Source organism: Sus scrofa, chromosome X, assembly GCF_000003025.6.
Source record: "Sus scrofa isolate TJ Tabasco breed Duroc chromosome X, Sscrofa11.1, whole genome shotgun sequence".
Classification (NCBI taxonomy): domain Eukaryota; kingdom Metazoa; phylum Chordata; class Mammalia; order Artiodactyla; family Suidae; genus Sus; species Sus scrofa.
In genome coordinates this window covers 56,626,746-56,641,711 of record NC_010461.5, presented here as the reverse complement: position 1 = coordinate 56,641,711, position 14,966 = coordinate 56,626,746, and the positions used below count along the sequence as shown (strand labels likewise).

Here is a 14,966-nt window from a genome sequence, read left to right as displayed (position 1 = left end):
TACTACAAAGCCACAGTCATCAAAACAGTGTGGTATTGGTACCAAAACAGACAGACAGACCAATGGAACAGAATAGAGAATCCGGAAATAAACCCTGACACCTATGGTCAATTAATCTTTGACAAGGGAGGCAAGAACATAAAATGGCAAAAAGAAAGTCTATTCAGCAAGCATTGCTGGGAAACCTGGACAGCTGCATGCAAAGCAATGAAACTAGAACACACCCTCACACCATGCACAAAAATAAACTCAAAATGGCTGAAAGACTTAAATATAAGACAAGACACCATCAAACTCCTAGAAGAAAACATAGGCAAAACACTCTCTGACATCAACATCATGAATATTTTCTCAGGTCAGTCTCCCAAAGCAATAGAAATAAGAGCAAAAATAAACCCATGGGACCTCATCAAACTGAAAAGCTTTTGCACAGCAAAGGAAACCAAAAAGAAAACACAAAGACAACTTACAGAATGGGAGAAAATAGTTTCAAATGATGCAACTGACAAGGGCTTAATCTCTAGACTATATAAGCAACTTATACAACTCAACAGCAAAAAAGCCAATCAATCAATGGAAAAATGGGCAAAAGACCTGAATAGACATTTCTCCAAAGAACATATACAGATGGCCAACAAACACATGAAAAAATGCTCAACATCGCTGATTATAAGAGAAATGCAAATCAAAACTACCATGAGATACCACCTCACACCAGTCAGAATGGCCATCATTAATAAATCCACAAATAACAAGTGCTGGAGGGGCTGTGGAGAAAAGGGAACCCTCCTGCACTGCTGGTGGGAATGTCAACTGGTACAGCCACTATGGAGAACAGTTTGGAGATACCTTATAAATCTATACATAGAACTTCCATATGACCCTGCAATCCCACTCTTGGGCATCTATCCGGACAAAGCTCTACTTAAAAGAGACACATGCACCCGCATGTTCATTGCAGCCCTATTCACAATAGCCAGGACATGGAAACAAGCCAAATGTCCATCGACAGATGATTGGATTCGGAAGAGGTGGTATATATACACAATGGAATACTACTCAGCCATAAAAAAGGATGACATCATGCCATTTGCAGCAACATGGATGGAACTAGAGAATCTCATACTGAGTGAAATGAGCCAGAAAGACAAAGACAAATACCATATGATATCACTTATAACTGGAACCGAATATCCAGCACAAATGAACATCTCCTCAGAAAAGAAAATCATGGACTTGGAGAAGAGACTTGTGGTTGCCTGATGGGAGGGGGAGGGAGTGGGAGGGATCGGGAGCTTGGGCTTATCAGACACAACCTAGAATAGATTTACAAGGAGATCCTGCTGAATAGCATTGAGAACTATGTCTAGATACTCATGTTGCAACAGAAGAAAGGGTGGGGGAAGAAATGTAATAGTAATGTATACATGTAAGGATAACTTGATCCCCTTGCTGTACAGTGGGAAAAAAAATAAAAAAAAATAAAAGCTAACTTCAATATAACTTTGCTAAATTGACTAGAAAAGGGGTCTCCTGCTGAGGGCTTTTTCCTACAAAGAGCTGCTTACAAAGGTAAGCCTAAAACTTAATGGGAAAAACAACATTAAACCCCAAGGCTTGAAAATAATCCTCCTTGTCTTGGTGCCCCACATTTTGAACCCACTACGGCTGCAGTTGGGTCTCCAAGCTTCTAGACCCCACCCACATGGCTCTGCCAAGTGCAGTTCATGTTTCAGCTCTTTTTTTTTTTTTTTTTTTTTTTGTCTTTGTTGTTGTTGTTGCTGTTTCTTGGGCCGCTCCCGCGGCATATGGAGGTTCCCAGGCCAGGGGTCGAATCGGAGCTGTAGCCACCGGCCTACGCCAGAGCCACAGCAACGCGGGATCCGAGCCGCGTCTGCAACCTACACCACAGCTCACGGCAACGCCGGATCGTTAACCCACTGAGCAAGGGCAGGGACCGAACCCGCAACCTCATGGTTCCTAGTCGGATTCGTTAACCACTGCGCCACGACGGGAACGCCATGTTTCAGCTCTTATAAGTTAGGGCTCAGGCTGGAATCCCACAAGGTAGCTCTACTGGTCTGGAGTGGAAGGCTCTGCTGGGCATTGCCCTAGTGAGGGTTTTCTGCTATGGCCTCTCCCCTACAGAAGTTCTTTGCCTGGGCCCCGAGAGTCCCCAGGGCACCTTTTGAAAGTCTAGAGAGTGCAGCAGTACCCCCAGCTCTTGCACTCTCCATGCTGGGTTGATGATACCAAGCTGATGCCTTCCAGAGGTTTGCAACCTTCTGGAGAGGCAACCACAACAGCCTGTGCTGCACTTGGGGTGGCTTAGCAGCATGGTGCAGGAATTTAAGGAGCAGAGCGTAGGAGATAGATGGTACTGGGCAGCAGTGAGCTCCTCCTTTGAAATCCTTCAGCCCCATAGGCCCTCACACCATGGGCCTGTGATAGGTGAGCCAGCCCTGAAGATCTCTGATCTGCTTTTGCAGTCATTCTTCTATTGCCTTAGACAGTAGGTCTTAGCTTATTTTGAGACAACTGACCAAACTCCCCATTGTCTTGATGAATACCTTTTAGCTTCTGTTGAAATGGTCCATCCACAGCAATCTCCTTATCAAATTCAGCCACACCCTTGGTATTCTCTCCCTATCAAGCTTTTTACTTCTCTTAACACTGATGGGCTAAGAATTTTCCAAATTTTAAAATTCTGCTTAATGTTTGATTAACAATTCTACCTTTAAATAATTTCTTCTCACATTTTACTGTAAACATTCAAGAGGAACTGACAGGTCTTCAACACTTTGCTTAGATTTCTTTCTTTAGCCAAATATCAATTTCATCACTCACAAGTATTACCTTCTATAAAACATTGGGAACACAATTTAGCTAAGCTCTTTGCCACTCTAAAACAAGGATGGCCTTTCCCCTAGTTTCCAGTGTTCCTCATTTCCATCTGAGTGTCATCAGATGTGATGACACTACAACTGTCATCCATATTTCTACCAACATTCTGCTCACAACCAAACAGACATTCTCTAAGAAGATTGAGGCTTTCTCTACAGCTCTCCTCTCCTCTTTCTTGGTTCTCAAGAGAATTTCCTTTAACAATCCATTCATGACAATGTAGACTTTCTAGCATGTACTTCCAAACTCCTCCAGATTCTACCCGTTATTTCATATTTTTAGGTATTTGTTACAGCAGCACCCCACTCCCAGTACCAATTTTCTCTCTTGGTCTGTTCAGGCTACTATAACAAAACACAATAGACTGGGTAGCTTATAAACAACAGAAATTTATTTCTCATAACTCTGGGCCTGGAAGCCCAAGATCAAGGTGCCAGCAATGGGTGTTTTCTCTAGTGAGAGCTCTCTTCCTGCTTCACAGCTGACATCTTCTCACTACATCCTCACATTTTTTGTATTTAAATATAGTCCTATAAGCAAGTTGAGGTGAGGGCAATTGAGACCCAGTATATTCAATTTGCAGTGCCTGGTATGGGGACTGGATAGGAGGAGAAAGTGTCAGACTTCTCAGTTGTGCTTGTTTAGAATAGAGCTTCTGCAATACAGATCTTGGGGAGGGGGATGAGAAGTGTTGGCACCATTCCCCTTCTGGTCATCACTAGCCCGGAAACTGAGGGTAGAGTGAGCCCCATCTTCTTGGCCACATCTACCTAAAGTATATTTATTTCACACTGAGCTGGTGGGGGCGGTGAGCAGATCATGGCTCAACTGCCACAGGTACTCAGTGTTCTTACTGAGACTTAGTAGATTTCCTAGAATAGATGTTTCTCCACATGCTCAATGCCTTTAGGACAATTTCCTGAGACTTTACATAATTGTGTTTTATACTTCTCACCAGTTATGGTTGTTTTGCCCAGGAGAAGAACTTTTCATACCACCATTCTGGAAGTGCTTCTCTTTTGTCCTAGATTATTTGATAATACTTCAGGTTTTCTATTTAATCCTCATTTTCCTGGAACATTAAAGAAACATAAAAATAGCAGCTAATATTTATATATAAATTCCAAAATATTCAGTTTATACTTTCATTTTTCTATAGTTTCATTTGAATTGTTTTTAATTAAAATGATGTGAGATTATTTTTATTTGCTTAAAGTTCTGCTTGGTTGAGACTCATTTCCTCATTGCTTTCTTACCAAATAGACCAAGTTCCTGAGTCGTGCACTTGAGCAGATCCATAAATGCAGAGATGTCTGGAATCTCCTGAAAGAAACAGGTATATAGTGAGCTGGGAGTTTGGTAACACAGTTATAAAAGGGGTTTCAAATCTTAATAACCTAGTCTTTTATCACCAGAAATTGTGCCACTGAAATACTTGATAACCAATCAAATGATTCTTTAAGAACTAGTTTTAATACTTTGACATGGAGTGAGAATATTTTTAATCTTGCTTTTTATTTAAGCGTTGAATATAAAGATGGGGCCATCATTGCTCAATATGACATTATTGCTTTTAGTTCACTAGACTTAATATTTAATTTAATCAAGTTTTAACTTTGACTAAATGTAGGGTACAGATTCTTCCAAGGTACAATCGCAATATTGGATACTGCTAACATTTTGTTATGAAATAATCAAAACAGTAGTAAACTTTTTGAGGTTATACAGTAGCATGCTATCATGGTATTAGCTTTTAGGTTTAGATAGGCTTTTTTTATATTCTGTCCATCTGTTCCTGCTTTAGAATTTTTTAAAAAATCAATAGATATTGAATTGAATTACATGCCTTTTCAGCTTCTATAATCATAGAAGTATTTCTCTTTTGAAGTATTAATATATTGATTTATAATAATAGATTTCCTAAACTTGAGTCATTGTTGCATTTCTGGAATAAACCCTGTTTAGTCATGGTGTATTACTATTTTAAAAATGTTAATGAATTCAGTTTCCTAAAATTTAGAAATAATCAGTGTATCGTTTTGTATGTGTATGTATAATATTTTTATAGACTTTGATATCAAACTATAGAAATTTTAAGGGAGAACATAAACACATAAAATTTTATTCACTGCCCTCAATCTATGACAGGCATTTAAAATAATAAAAACAACAAAAGAAAAGGACAGAGAATACCTAAATAACATACTTAGTATGGAAGAGTTAATAGAAATATACTCTATAGCCTGAAAATATCCTTTATAGCCTGAGAATAGAGAACTCATTTCTTCTTCATGTGCCCTTTGAACATTTGCAAAATAGATCACAAGAAAAACTTGAACAAATTCCAAGACATAGAAGTAAAATTGACAACATTATCTGATCACAATGCAGAAATTAATAATGGAATCGGGAAAGATAACCCTTGACCACTTGGACATTTTAAAAAATAGTAACTATAGAATATCTAGAAAATAATGATAGTGTGAGTTCCCATCGTGGCTCAGTGGAAACGAATCTGACTAGTATCCATGAGGACACAGGTTCAATCCCTGGCCTCGGTGAGTGGGTTAAGGATCAGGCATTGTCATGAACTGTGGTGTAGGTCGCAGACATGGCTCAGATACTGTGTTGCTGTGGCTGTGGTGTAGGCCAGTGGTTACAGCTCTGATTCAACCCCTAGCCTGGGAACCTCCATATGCCATGGGTGTGGCCCTAAAAATACCAAAAAAAAAAAAGAGAAAAGAATGATAATGAAAATACCTCATAACAGAATCTAAAGTGCTAAAGAGTGCTCAGAGTGAAATTAATACTTTCAGTGCCTTTTTGTTTTGGTTCCATCATTACCTTTATTTTTTATTTTTTTAAAGATTTTTATTTTTTCATATATATATATATATATATATTCTTTTTCTCATATTATCCTCCATCATGTTCCATCACAAGTGACTAGATATACTTCCCTGTGCTATACAGCAGGATCTCATTGCTTATCCACTCCAAATGCAATAGTTTGCATCTATGAACCCCAGATTCCCAGTCCATCCCACTTCTTCCCCTTCCCCTTGGCAACCACAGGTCTGTTCTCCAAGTCCACGTCTGTGGAAAGGTTCATTTGTGCTGTATATTAGATTCCAGATATAAGTGATATCATATGGTATTTGTCTTTCTCTTTCTGACTTACTTCACTTAGTATGAGAGTCTCTAGTTCCATCCAGGTTGGTGCAAATGGCATTATTTTGTTCTTCTTTATGGCTGAGTAGTATTCCATAGTGTATATATACCACATCTTCTTAATCCATTCATCTGTCGATGGACATGTAGGTTGTTTCTATGTATTCACTATTGTGAATAGTGCTACAATGAACATACAGGTGCATGTATCTTTTCAAGGAAAGTTTTGTCCAGATATATGCCCAAGAGTGGGATTGCTGGGTCATATGGTAGTTCTATGTATAGTTTTCTGCGATACCTCCATACTGTTTTCCATAGTGGCTGTACCAATTTACATTCCCACCGACAGTGCAGGAGGGTTCCCTTTTCTCCACATCCTCTCCAGCATTTGTTATTTGTGGACTTGTTAATGATGGCCATTCTGACTGGCGTGAGGTGGTACCTCACTGTAGTTTTGGTTTGTATTTCTCTAATAATCAGTGATGTTGAGCCTTTTATTTTGAAAGTGTGTCACAATGCTAGCTGTCTACCGAAAAATCAATTTCTTCTTTCTAGGAACAGCTACTAGACTATCAATCTGTCTGTCTTTCTATGTTATCAGAGATTTGTAAGTTTAAACAACAAGATACTACTACAAACCTATTAGAATGACAAAAATTCTAAATGCTGACAAGACCAAATGCTGGTGAGTATGTGGAGCAACAGGAATTCTCATTCATTGCTGACAGGAATGCAAAATAATATAGCCACTTTATTAATTTCTTATAAAACTAAACATACTCTTACTATACAGTCCAGCAACTGTGTTCCCTGGTATTTACACAAATAAGTTGAAAACTTAGGTCCATGGAAAGACTTGCACATGGATATTTATAGCAGCTTTTCATAATTGCTAAAACTTGGAAGCAACCAAGATGTCCTTCAGTGGATGAATGGATAAACTATGGAATGTTTAAACAATGAAATATTATTCAGAGATAAGAAGAAATGAGCTATTAAATCATGAAAAGGCATGAAGAAACTTAAATGCATATTACTGATAAAAAACCAATCTGAAAAGGCTGCATACTATGTGGTTCAAACTATATGAAATTCCAGAAAAAACAAAACTATGGAGATAGTAAAAGATTGCTAAGGGGGCATCGTGGAAGAAGGAATGGATATATGGAACACAGAAAACTCTTAGGGTAGTGAAACTATTCTGTATGATACTACAGTGGTGTAGACATGTTATTATACATTTGTCAAAATCCATAGAAGGTACAACACCACAAGTGAACTCTAATGTAACCCATGGAATTTGGGTGAAAATAATGTCACTATAGATTCATTGATTGTAAGAAATGTACTACTATGCTACAGGATATTAGTAGTGGGGAAGGTTGTCGTAGTGGGGGATAGGGTGTATATAGGAATGTTCTGAACATTCCACTCAATTTTGCTGTGAACCTAAAACTACTTTAAAAGAATGGCTATTATCAAAAAGGCAAGAGGTGACAAGTGCTAGGGAGGATGTGGAGAAAAGGGAATGCTTGTGCACTGTTGTTGGGAATGTAAATTGATATAGCCCACTATGGAAAACAATATGGAGGTTTCTCAAAAAATTAAAAATGGAACCACCATATGATCCAGAAGTCCCATTTCTAGGTATGTATCTAAAGGAAATGAAATCACTATGACAAAGAGATATCTGCACCCCCATGTTCATTGCAGCATTATTCACAATAGTCCAGACATGGAAATAGTCTAAGTTCCTATTGAACGATGAATGGATAAAGAAAATGTGATACACACAAATACACATGCGCGTGCGCGCACGCGCGCACACACACACACACACACGCAATGGAATATTCATCCTTAAAAAAGAAAGAAATCCTGCCATTTGCAACAATATGGATGAATACCTAGAGGACATTATGCTAAGTGAAGTAAGACAGAGAAAGATAAATACCATATGATCCAACTTATATGTGGAATCTTAAAAAAAAAATCTTATAGAAATAAAGTAGATTGTTGGTTGCCAGGGGCTGTAGCATGGGGGAATAGGTGATGGTGGTCAAAGGGTACAAAGTTCTGGTTATAGGATGAATACATTCTGGAGGACCTAAAGTACACCATGGTGACTATAGATAACAATACTAGATTGTATAATTGAACATTTCCAAAAGGGTAAACCTTAAATGTTCTTACCACACATACAAAAAATGATAACTATGTGAGGTGATGGATATGTTGACTATATTGTGGTAATCATTTAACAATATGTACATGTATCAAGCTATGACATTACACACCGTAAACTTACATAATGTTATCTATCAAATATATCTCAGTGAAACTGGAAAAAAAAATCCAGCAATACATAAAAAGAATTATATACCAAAAATAGACCATTGGGTATAGCTCCAAAGATGATGAATTATAAAGTGTTACTGAAAATGGGTTTTAGTGGAGTTCCCATTGTGGCACAGCAGAAACGAATCTGACTAGGAACCATGAGGTTGCAGGTTCAATCCCTGGCCTCACTCAGTGTGTTAAGGATCCGGCATTGCTGTGGCTATGGTGTAGGCTGGCAGCTGTAGCTCCAATTCAACCCCTAGCCTGGGAACTTCCATATGCCACAGGTGTGGCCTAAAAAACAAAAAAAGCAAGAAACAAAGAAAGAAAATGGATTTTAGGAGTTTCCATTGTGCTCAGCATGTCAAGAACCCAACATAGTGTCCATGAAAATACAGGTTCAATCCCTGGCCTCACTCAGTGGGTTAAGGATTCTGCATTGCTGCAGGTTGTGGTGTATGTTGCAGATGTGGCTCAGATGCAGTGTTGCCTTGGCTGTGGCCTAGGCCTGCAGCTGCAGCTCTAATTCAGCTCCTAGCCCAGAAACTTCCATATGCATGCATTCCTCTCTGTATCTTTTGGATCACCTTTGCTTGTCTTCCAAATCTGGCATTCTCTCATTTTAGAGTTTTAATTTCCATTTTCACTTTTTGAACATATGTGAAAGGTTTTATTTAAATCATTAATTAATAAAGGAACCAGTAAGATGTTACAACTAGTTCAAAATATGAGTAAAACACATACACAGGCAATTAGGAAATGAATTTACAAGTATATGCAGAACTGTGAGTTGATATGTGTGATGTGCATGGGTATGTCATCCTTTGCTATTTCAAAGCTAGGATACAAAGGCCAAGAAACTCTCTCCCAGATTTCACCTGTAGTACTTATAAATTTATTTGATGGAAGTCATTTTTCTCAAGGTCCTTCAGATTTACTAAGTAAGGTTCCTGGCTTTATAGAAAGTGAACTTCCTATTGCATTTAGACTGAGAACACCTTCTGTAAGCCAGATACTAGAACAGTTCCCTGAGAGGGCTTTTAGGCCTTTGCTCCATAAGTTGAGGTAAGATCAAGTTTATTCCTTAAAAGTATCTTATCATACCTGATTAAGTGGCTATCATTTTTGAATCCAGATAGTTCATTTAAGACCTTTGTTGCATAGTGAGTCCATTTATATCCTGGTTTAAAAAGTGGAAGATTTTTATAGAACCAATGCAAATAACTATATTGCCATAAAAAATAGGGAGACTTAGGAAAAGTTCCTGAATTCATAAGGGATGGGTTGGATGGGGAGGAGGTGAGTGAGAATCATTTTAAAATATTTTAATTTAGCTTACAGAAGTAACATCTACTAAATTGTTTTGAGTTACAAATAACTTACAAAGAAAAAGGATTTTCTTATAAATTTGGAAAACAGAACATAATCAATGATAGTCCAAATGAATAATCACAATAAAATTTCCCTTTGGGGATTTTTATGGAGGCTCATAATGTAAGCATGACTAATCATTAACTCCATTTTCAGCTCTTATCTCTTCTTAAGAGAATAGGGGATGGGGCCGAAAATCCCAAACTTCTAATCTAGTCTTTCCAGTTACTAGCCCTCATGCAGGAGCCCACCCAGAGTCACCTTACAAGAACAAAAGATATTCCTATTGCCAAGGAAATTACAAAGGGTTGCAGGAACTCTGTGTCAGGAACAAAGATCAAAGACCAATATTAGAACAAGAGACACTTGTAGTGTTCTTATCACTTAGGAAATTATGGTTTTAGGAGCTCTGTACCAATATAAGAGTATATGAGTCAGAGACCTATATATACATACATATATACATATATATAAAATTTTGTTATTATCTCACAAAGCCCTTATCAGATAGCATTTGCAAATATTTTATACTATTGTGTATGTTGTCTTTTAACTTTCTTGATAATACCCTTTGATGCACAGAAGATTTTAATTTTGATAAGTCCATTTTATCTACTTTTTCTTTTGTTGCTCATGATTTTAGTGTCATATTTAAGAATTCATTGCCAAAGCCAAGGTCATGAAATTTGCCCCTATATTTTCTTCAAAGATCATTATAGTTTTAGGCATTACATTTAGATCATTGGTCCATTTTGAGTTAATTCGGTATATGATGTGAGGTAGGCAGCCAGCTTCATTCTTTTGTGTATGGAAATCCATTTGCCCCAGCAGTATTTCCTTTTATTTATTCATTATTTTTATTAAATTATAGATTGTTTGATTTACAATGTTGTGCCAATTTCTGCTATACAGCAAAGTCACCCAATCGTACATATATATATATACATTCCCTTTATTATATTATCTTCCATAATGGTCTATCCCAAGAGACTGGATATAACTTACTATGCTATATATAATAGGACCTCATTGCTTATCTATTCTAAATGTAATAGTTGGCATCTACCAACCCCAAACTCCCATCCATCCCATTCCCTCTCCCTCCCCCTTGGAAACCACAAGTCTGTTCTTTATGTCCGTGGCTCTGTTTCTGTTTTATTTTATTTTATTTTTTTGTCTTTTTGTTGTTGTTGTTGTTGCTATTTCTTGGGCCGCTCAAGCGGCATATGGAGGTTCCCAGGCTAGGGGTTGAATCGGAGCTGTAGCCACTGGCCTACGCCAGAGCCACAGCAACGCGGGATCCGAGCCGCGTCTGCAACCTACACCACAGCTCACGGCAACGCTGGATCGTTAACCCACTGAGCAAGGGCAGGGACCGAACCCGCAACCTCATGGTTCCTAGTCGGATTCGTTAACCACTGCGCCACGACGGGAACTCCCTGTTTCTGTTTAATGGATAAGTTCATTTGTGCCATATTTTAGATTCTACATAAGTAATATCATATGGTATTTATCTTTCTCTTTCTCACTTACTTCACTTAGTATGATAATCTCTAGTTGTATCCATGTTGCTGCAAATGGCATTATTTTGTTCTTTTTGTGGCATAGTAGTATTCCATTGTATATATGTACCACATCTTAATCCATTCATCTGTCAATGGATATTTAGGTTGTTTCCATGACTTGGCTATTATGAATAGTGCTGCAGTGAACATAGGGGTACATGTATCTTTTTGAATTGTAGTTTTGTCTGGATATATGCTCAGGAGTGGGATTTGCTGGATAATATGGTAGTTCTATATTTAGTTTTCTGAGGAACCTCCATACTGTTTTCCATAGTGGTTGTACCAATGGCAAATCTTGATATTTGGTATTGCATCAATAGACAAAATAATACACATACAGGAGTTCTCCTGTAGTGCAGTGGGTTAAAGATCTGGTGTTGTCACTGCAGCAACTTGGGTCACTGCTGTGGCATGGGTTCGATCCCTGGCCTGAGAACTTTCATATGCTGTGGGCATAGCCGAAAAAAAAAAAAAAAAAAAGGAATACACACACACACACAGTTGTCCCTCAGTATCTATGGGAGATTTGATTCCAGCCCTCCATCCCCACCCATGGATACCAAAACCGCCAGATGCTAAAGTCCTTCGTATAAAATGGCTCAATATTTGCATGTAACCTACATATAGTCTCTTATGTACTTTAATCATCTCTAGATTACTTATAATACCTAATAAAAAGTAAATGCTATATAAATAGCTGTAAATACAATGTAAATGCTACGTGAATAGTTGCCAGTACTTAGCAAACTTGAAGTTTTGCCTTTTGGAACTTTCTGGAATTTTTGTTTTTAATATTTTTGATCCACGATTAGTTGAATCTGCAGGTATGAATCTGCTAATAGGGAGGACTGACTATAAGCATGCATACATGTGAATGAACATATCATATATAAAGTCTTGGAAGGATACACACCAAAATTAACATTTGGTGCCTCTTGGAAAAGGATTTAGTGAATTTGGGAGACTTTTACTTTTTATTTCACTTTTTCATAGTTTGAATTTTTCAATGAATATGTAAGTGCTTAATAATAAAAATTGAAATACATTTAGAAAAATGAATTTGACTTATTAAAGGTTTATATTTCTTAAGATTGGTTATTTCCAATGAAATAATGCCTAAAATTATGAGCCCAGCATATGAGTAATGTAAATAAATCATTAAGCTACCAACTGTAAATAGACAAATTAAGAGAAAGTGCAAAGTTGGTGAATCATAAGCTCCTGGGGGGAAATTGGAAAATGCCAACCTTTTAAAAATCTATTCCAAATTAAAGTTAATTAAGAACTGTATAAACAGTGACTGAAATCTTAGTGCTATGGGAACTGTCTTTTACCAAAGGATTAAATGGGCCATTATATTAGTGACCTAAGGCAAGAAGCTTACTACATTCATTTACAAAGACTTTATTAAATTCCTAGGGGCTACTAGATATTGTAGAAACATAAGAAAATGTGTTACCATATCTAACCTTAAATTTACAGTGAAGAAAGGAGATGAGAAACATAATCTGTTAAAAATATACAAGGCTAGATGAAATAACTTCACTAATAGAAATATAGAGTGTGTGGGACCACAGAAGAAATGATCCACTCCAAAAGGTAATAGTTGAACTTACTCCTGAAGAATGAGTAAGATTTTAATGTTTGGAGAAGAAAATAGAAGGCATTAAATGCTGTGGAAACTGAATAAACAAAAGCCAGAAGTAGAAGAGAGCATTGTTAGTTTTAGAAATGTCTCTTATTCAAAGGTTATATAGTGGGAGGTGAGGCTGAAAGGAGTGTGATTTGTGGTGTGCCTCTTCTCAACAATAAATCAGGCCAATAGTATCACCTTAGACCAAGCTACCTCATTTCTCACCTGGACCACTGTAATAGCTTCCCAGCTTTCCTCTGCATCTGCAGCTCCTCTATAAATCCAATAGCCACACAGCAGCCAAAGTATTATAAGTCAGATCATGTTAGTCCTCTTCAACCTCCCATTTACTTGGACTTAAATAAAATCCAAAGTTCTTACCATGATCTACAAGGCCATAGATTATCTGGCCCCTGGTTTCCTCTCTGACCTAATCTCCCATTACTCTGCTTCAGCTCACTTCTAGCTCTACTGTATCTTTTTTTTTTTTTTTTTTTTTTTTTTGCTTTTTAGGGCCACACTAGCGGCATATGCAACTTTCCAGGCTAGGGGTCCAATCAGAGCTGTAGTCGCAGGCCTACATCAGAGCCACAGCAATGCCAGATCCAAGCCGTGTCTGCAACCTACACCACAGCTCACGGCAACGCCGGATCGTTAACCCACTGAGCAAGGGCAGGGACTGAACCTGCAACCTCATGGTTCCTAGTCGGATTCATTTCCACTGCATCACAGCGGGAACTCTTAGCTCTACTCTATCTTAGTAATACCTTATACTTTCTTTCCTCTGGGCTTTTGTATTTGCTATTCACTTTACCTAGAACACGTCTCCTGGGTATTCATGTGGCTTGCTCCCCCATACCCTCTGTTCAAATGTCACCTCCTTCATAGAGGTCTTTCCTGACCACACCCTTTCTAAAATATCAGCTTTTATCACTATATACTCCCTTAACCTATAGTTTTTCTTTATAACACACATCACTACTTGATATTATATTATATATTGTATATCAGTTTTATTCCCAACTAGAATCTAAATTCCATGCAGGCAAAAAAGTTATGTCTTGTTCATTCTTTATCCCTACCTACTAAAACTATCTGGCATATACTAGGGATTTAGAAATATTTACTAAATGAAATATTGCTATGGAGCCATAAATTCTGTCATTAGAAAGTCATTTGTTAGACTGTTAGAGGACTTTGCTCTTTGAGAGCCCTCTTTGCAAAGATCCCTGGGAGAGCTTACAATTTCAGTTATTTTCAGCTTATACTTTGGGAGAGAAACATTTAGAAAAATCCCTTAATAAAGATTCAACTTGGAATATAAATATAGGGCAGAGAAAGGCAGGTCAGGTTTCCAGAAAAAGAAGATTTAAAAGGAAGTAGGGGTTGTACCAACTATGACTACTTTTCATTTTAAGAAACTCCAAACCTTTCTAACACAAGGGAACACAGCACCTTCTGAATCTATCTTTCTGGCTCCTTTTGCAGATCTCTATTTAAGAATATAACATTTGGGAGTTCCCATCGTGGCTCAGTGGTTAACGACTCCGACTAGGAACCATGAGGTTGTGGGTTCGATCCCTGGCCTCGCTCAGTGGGTTAAGGATCCGGCATTGCTGTGAGCTGTGGTGTAGGTTGCAGACGCAGCTCGGATCCCGCATTGCTGTGGCTCTGGCGTAGGCCAGTGGCTACAGCTCCAATTTGACCCCTAGCCTGGGAACCTCCATATGCCGCGGGATCGGCCCAAGAAAAGGCAAAAAGAACAAAAAAAAAAAAAAAGAATATACTATTTGGATGTTTTTAGGAACATCCTAGGGAGTACCTCTCTACATGAAGCATCATCAAATGTTAGGGCTAAAAGTAATCTTAGTGATTAGATTTCTTAAAAGATATTTATTTTGTCCTATGACTAAAATTTTTTATCTCAGAAACATAGAGGGAGTTCCCATCGTGGTTCAGCGGAAACGAATCCAACTAGGAAC

General features: G+C 37.9%; 1 protein-coding gene across 1 annotated transcript in view; it reads left to right on the top strand.

The window, feature by feature from the left end:
• Window positions 1-14,966, top strand: part of TEX11 (testis expressed 11) — a 381,172-nt gene that overhangs the window by 283,393 nt on the left and 82,813 nt on the right. The window contains exon 24 of the mRNA XM_003484125.4: window positions 4,168-4,240. Within this exon, the coding sequence (XP_003484173.3) occupies window positions 4,168-4,240 (73 nt within the window). The remainder of the gene's footprint in view (window positions 1-4,167; window positions 4,241-14,966) is intronic.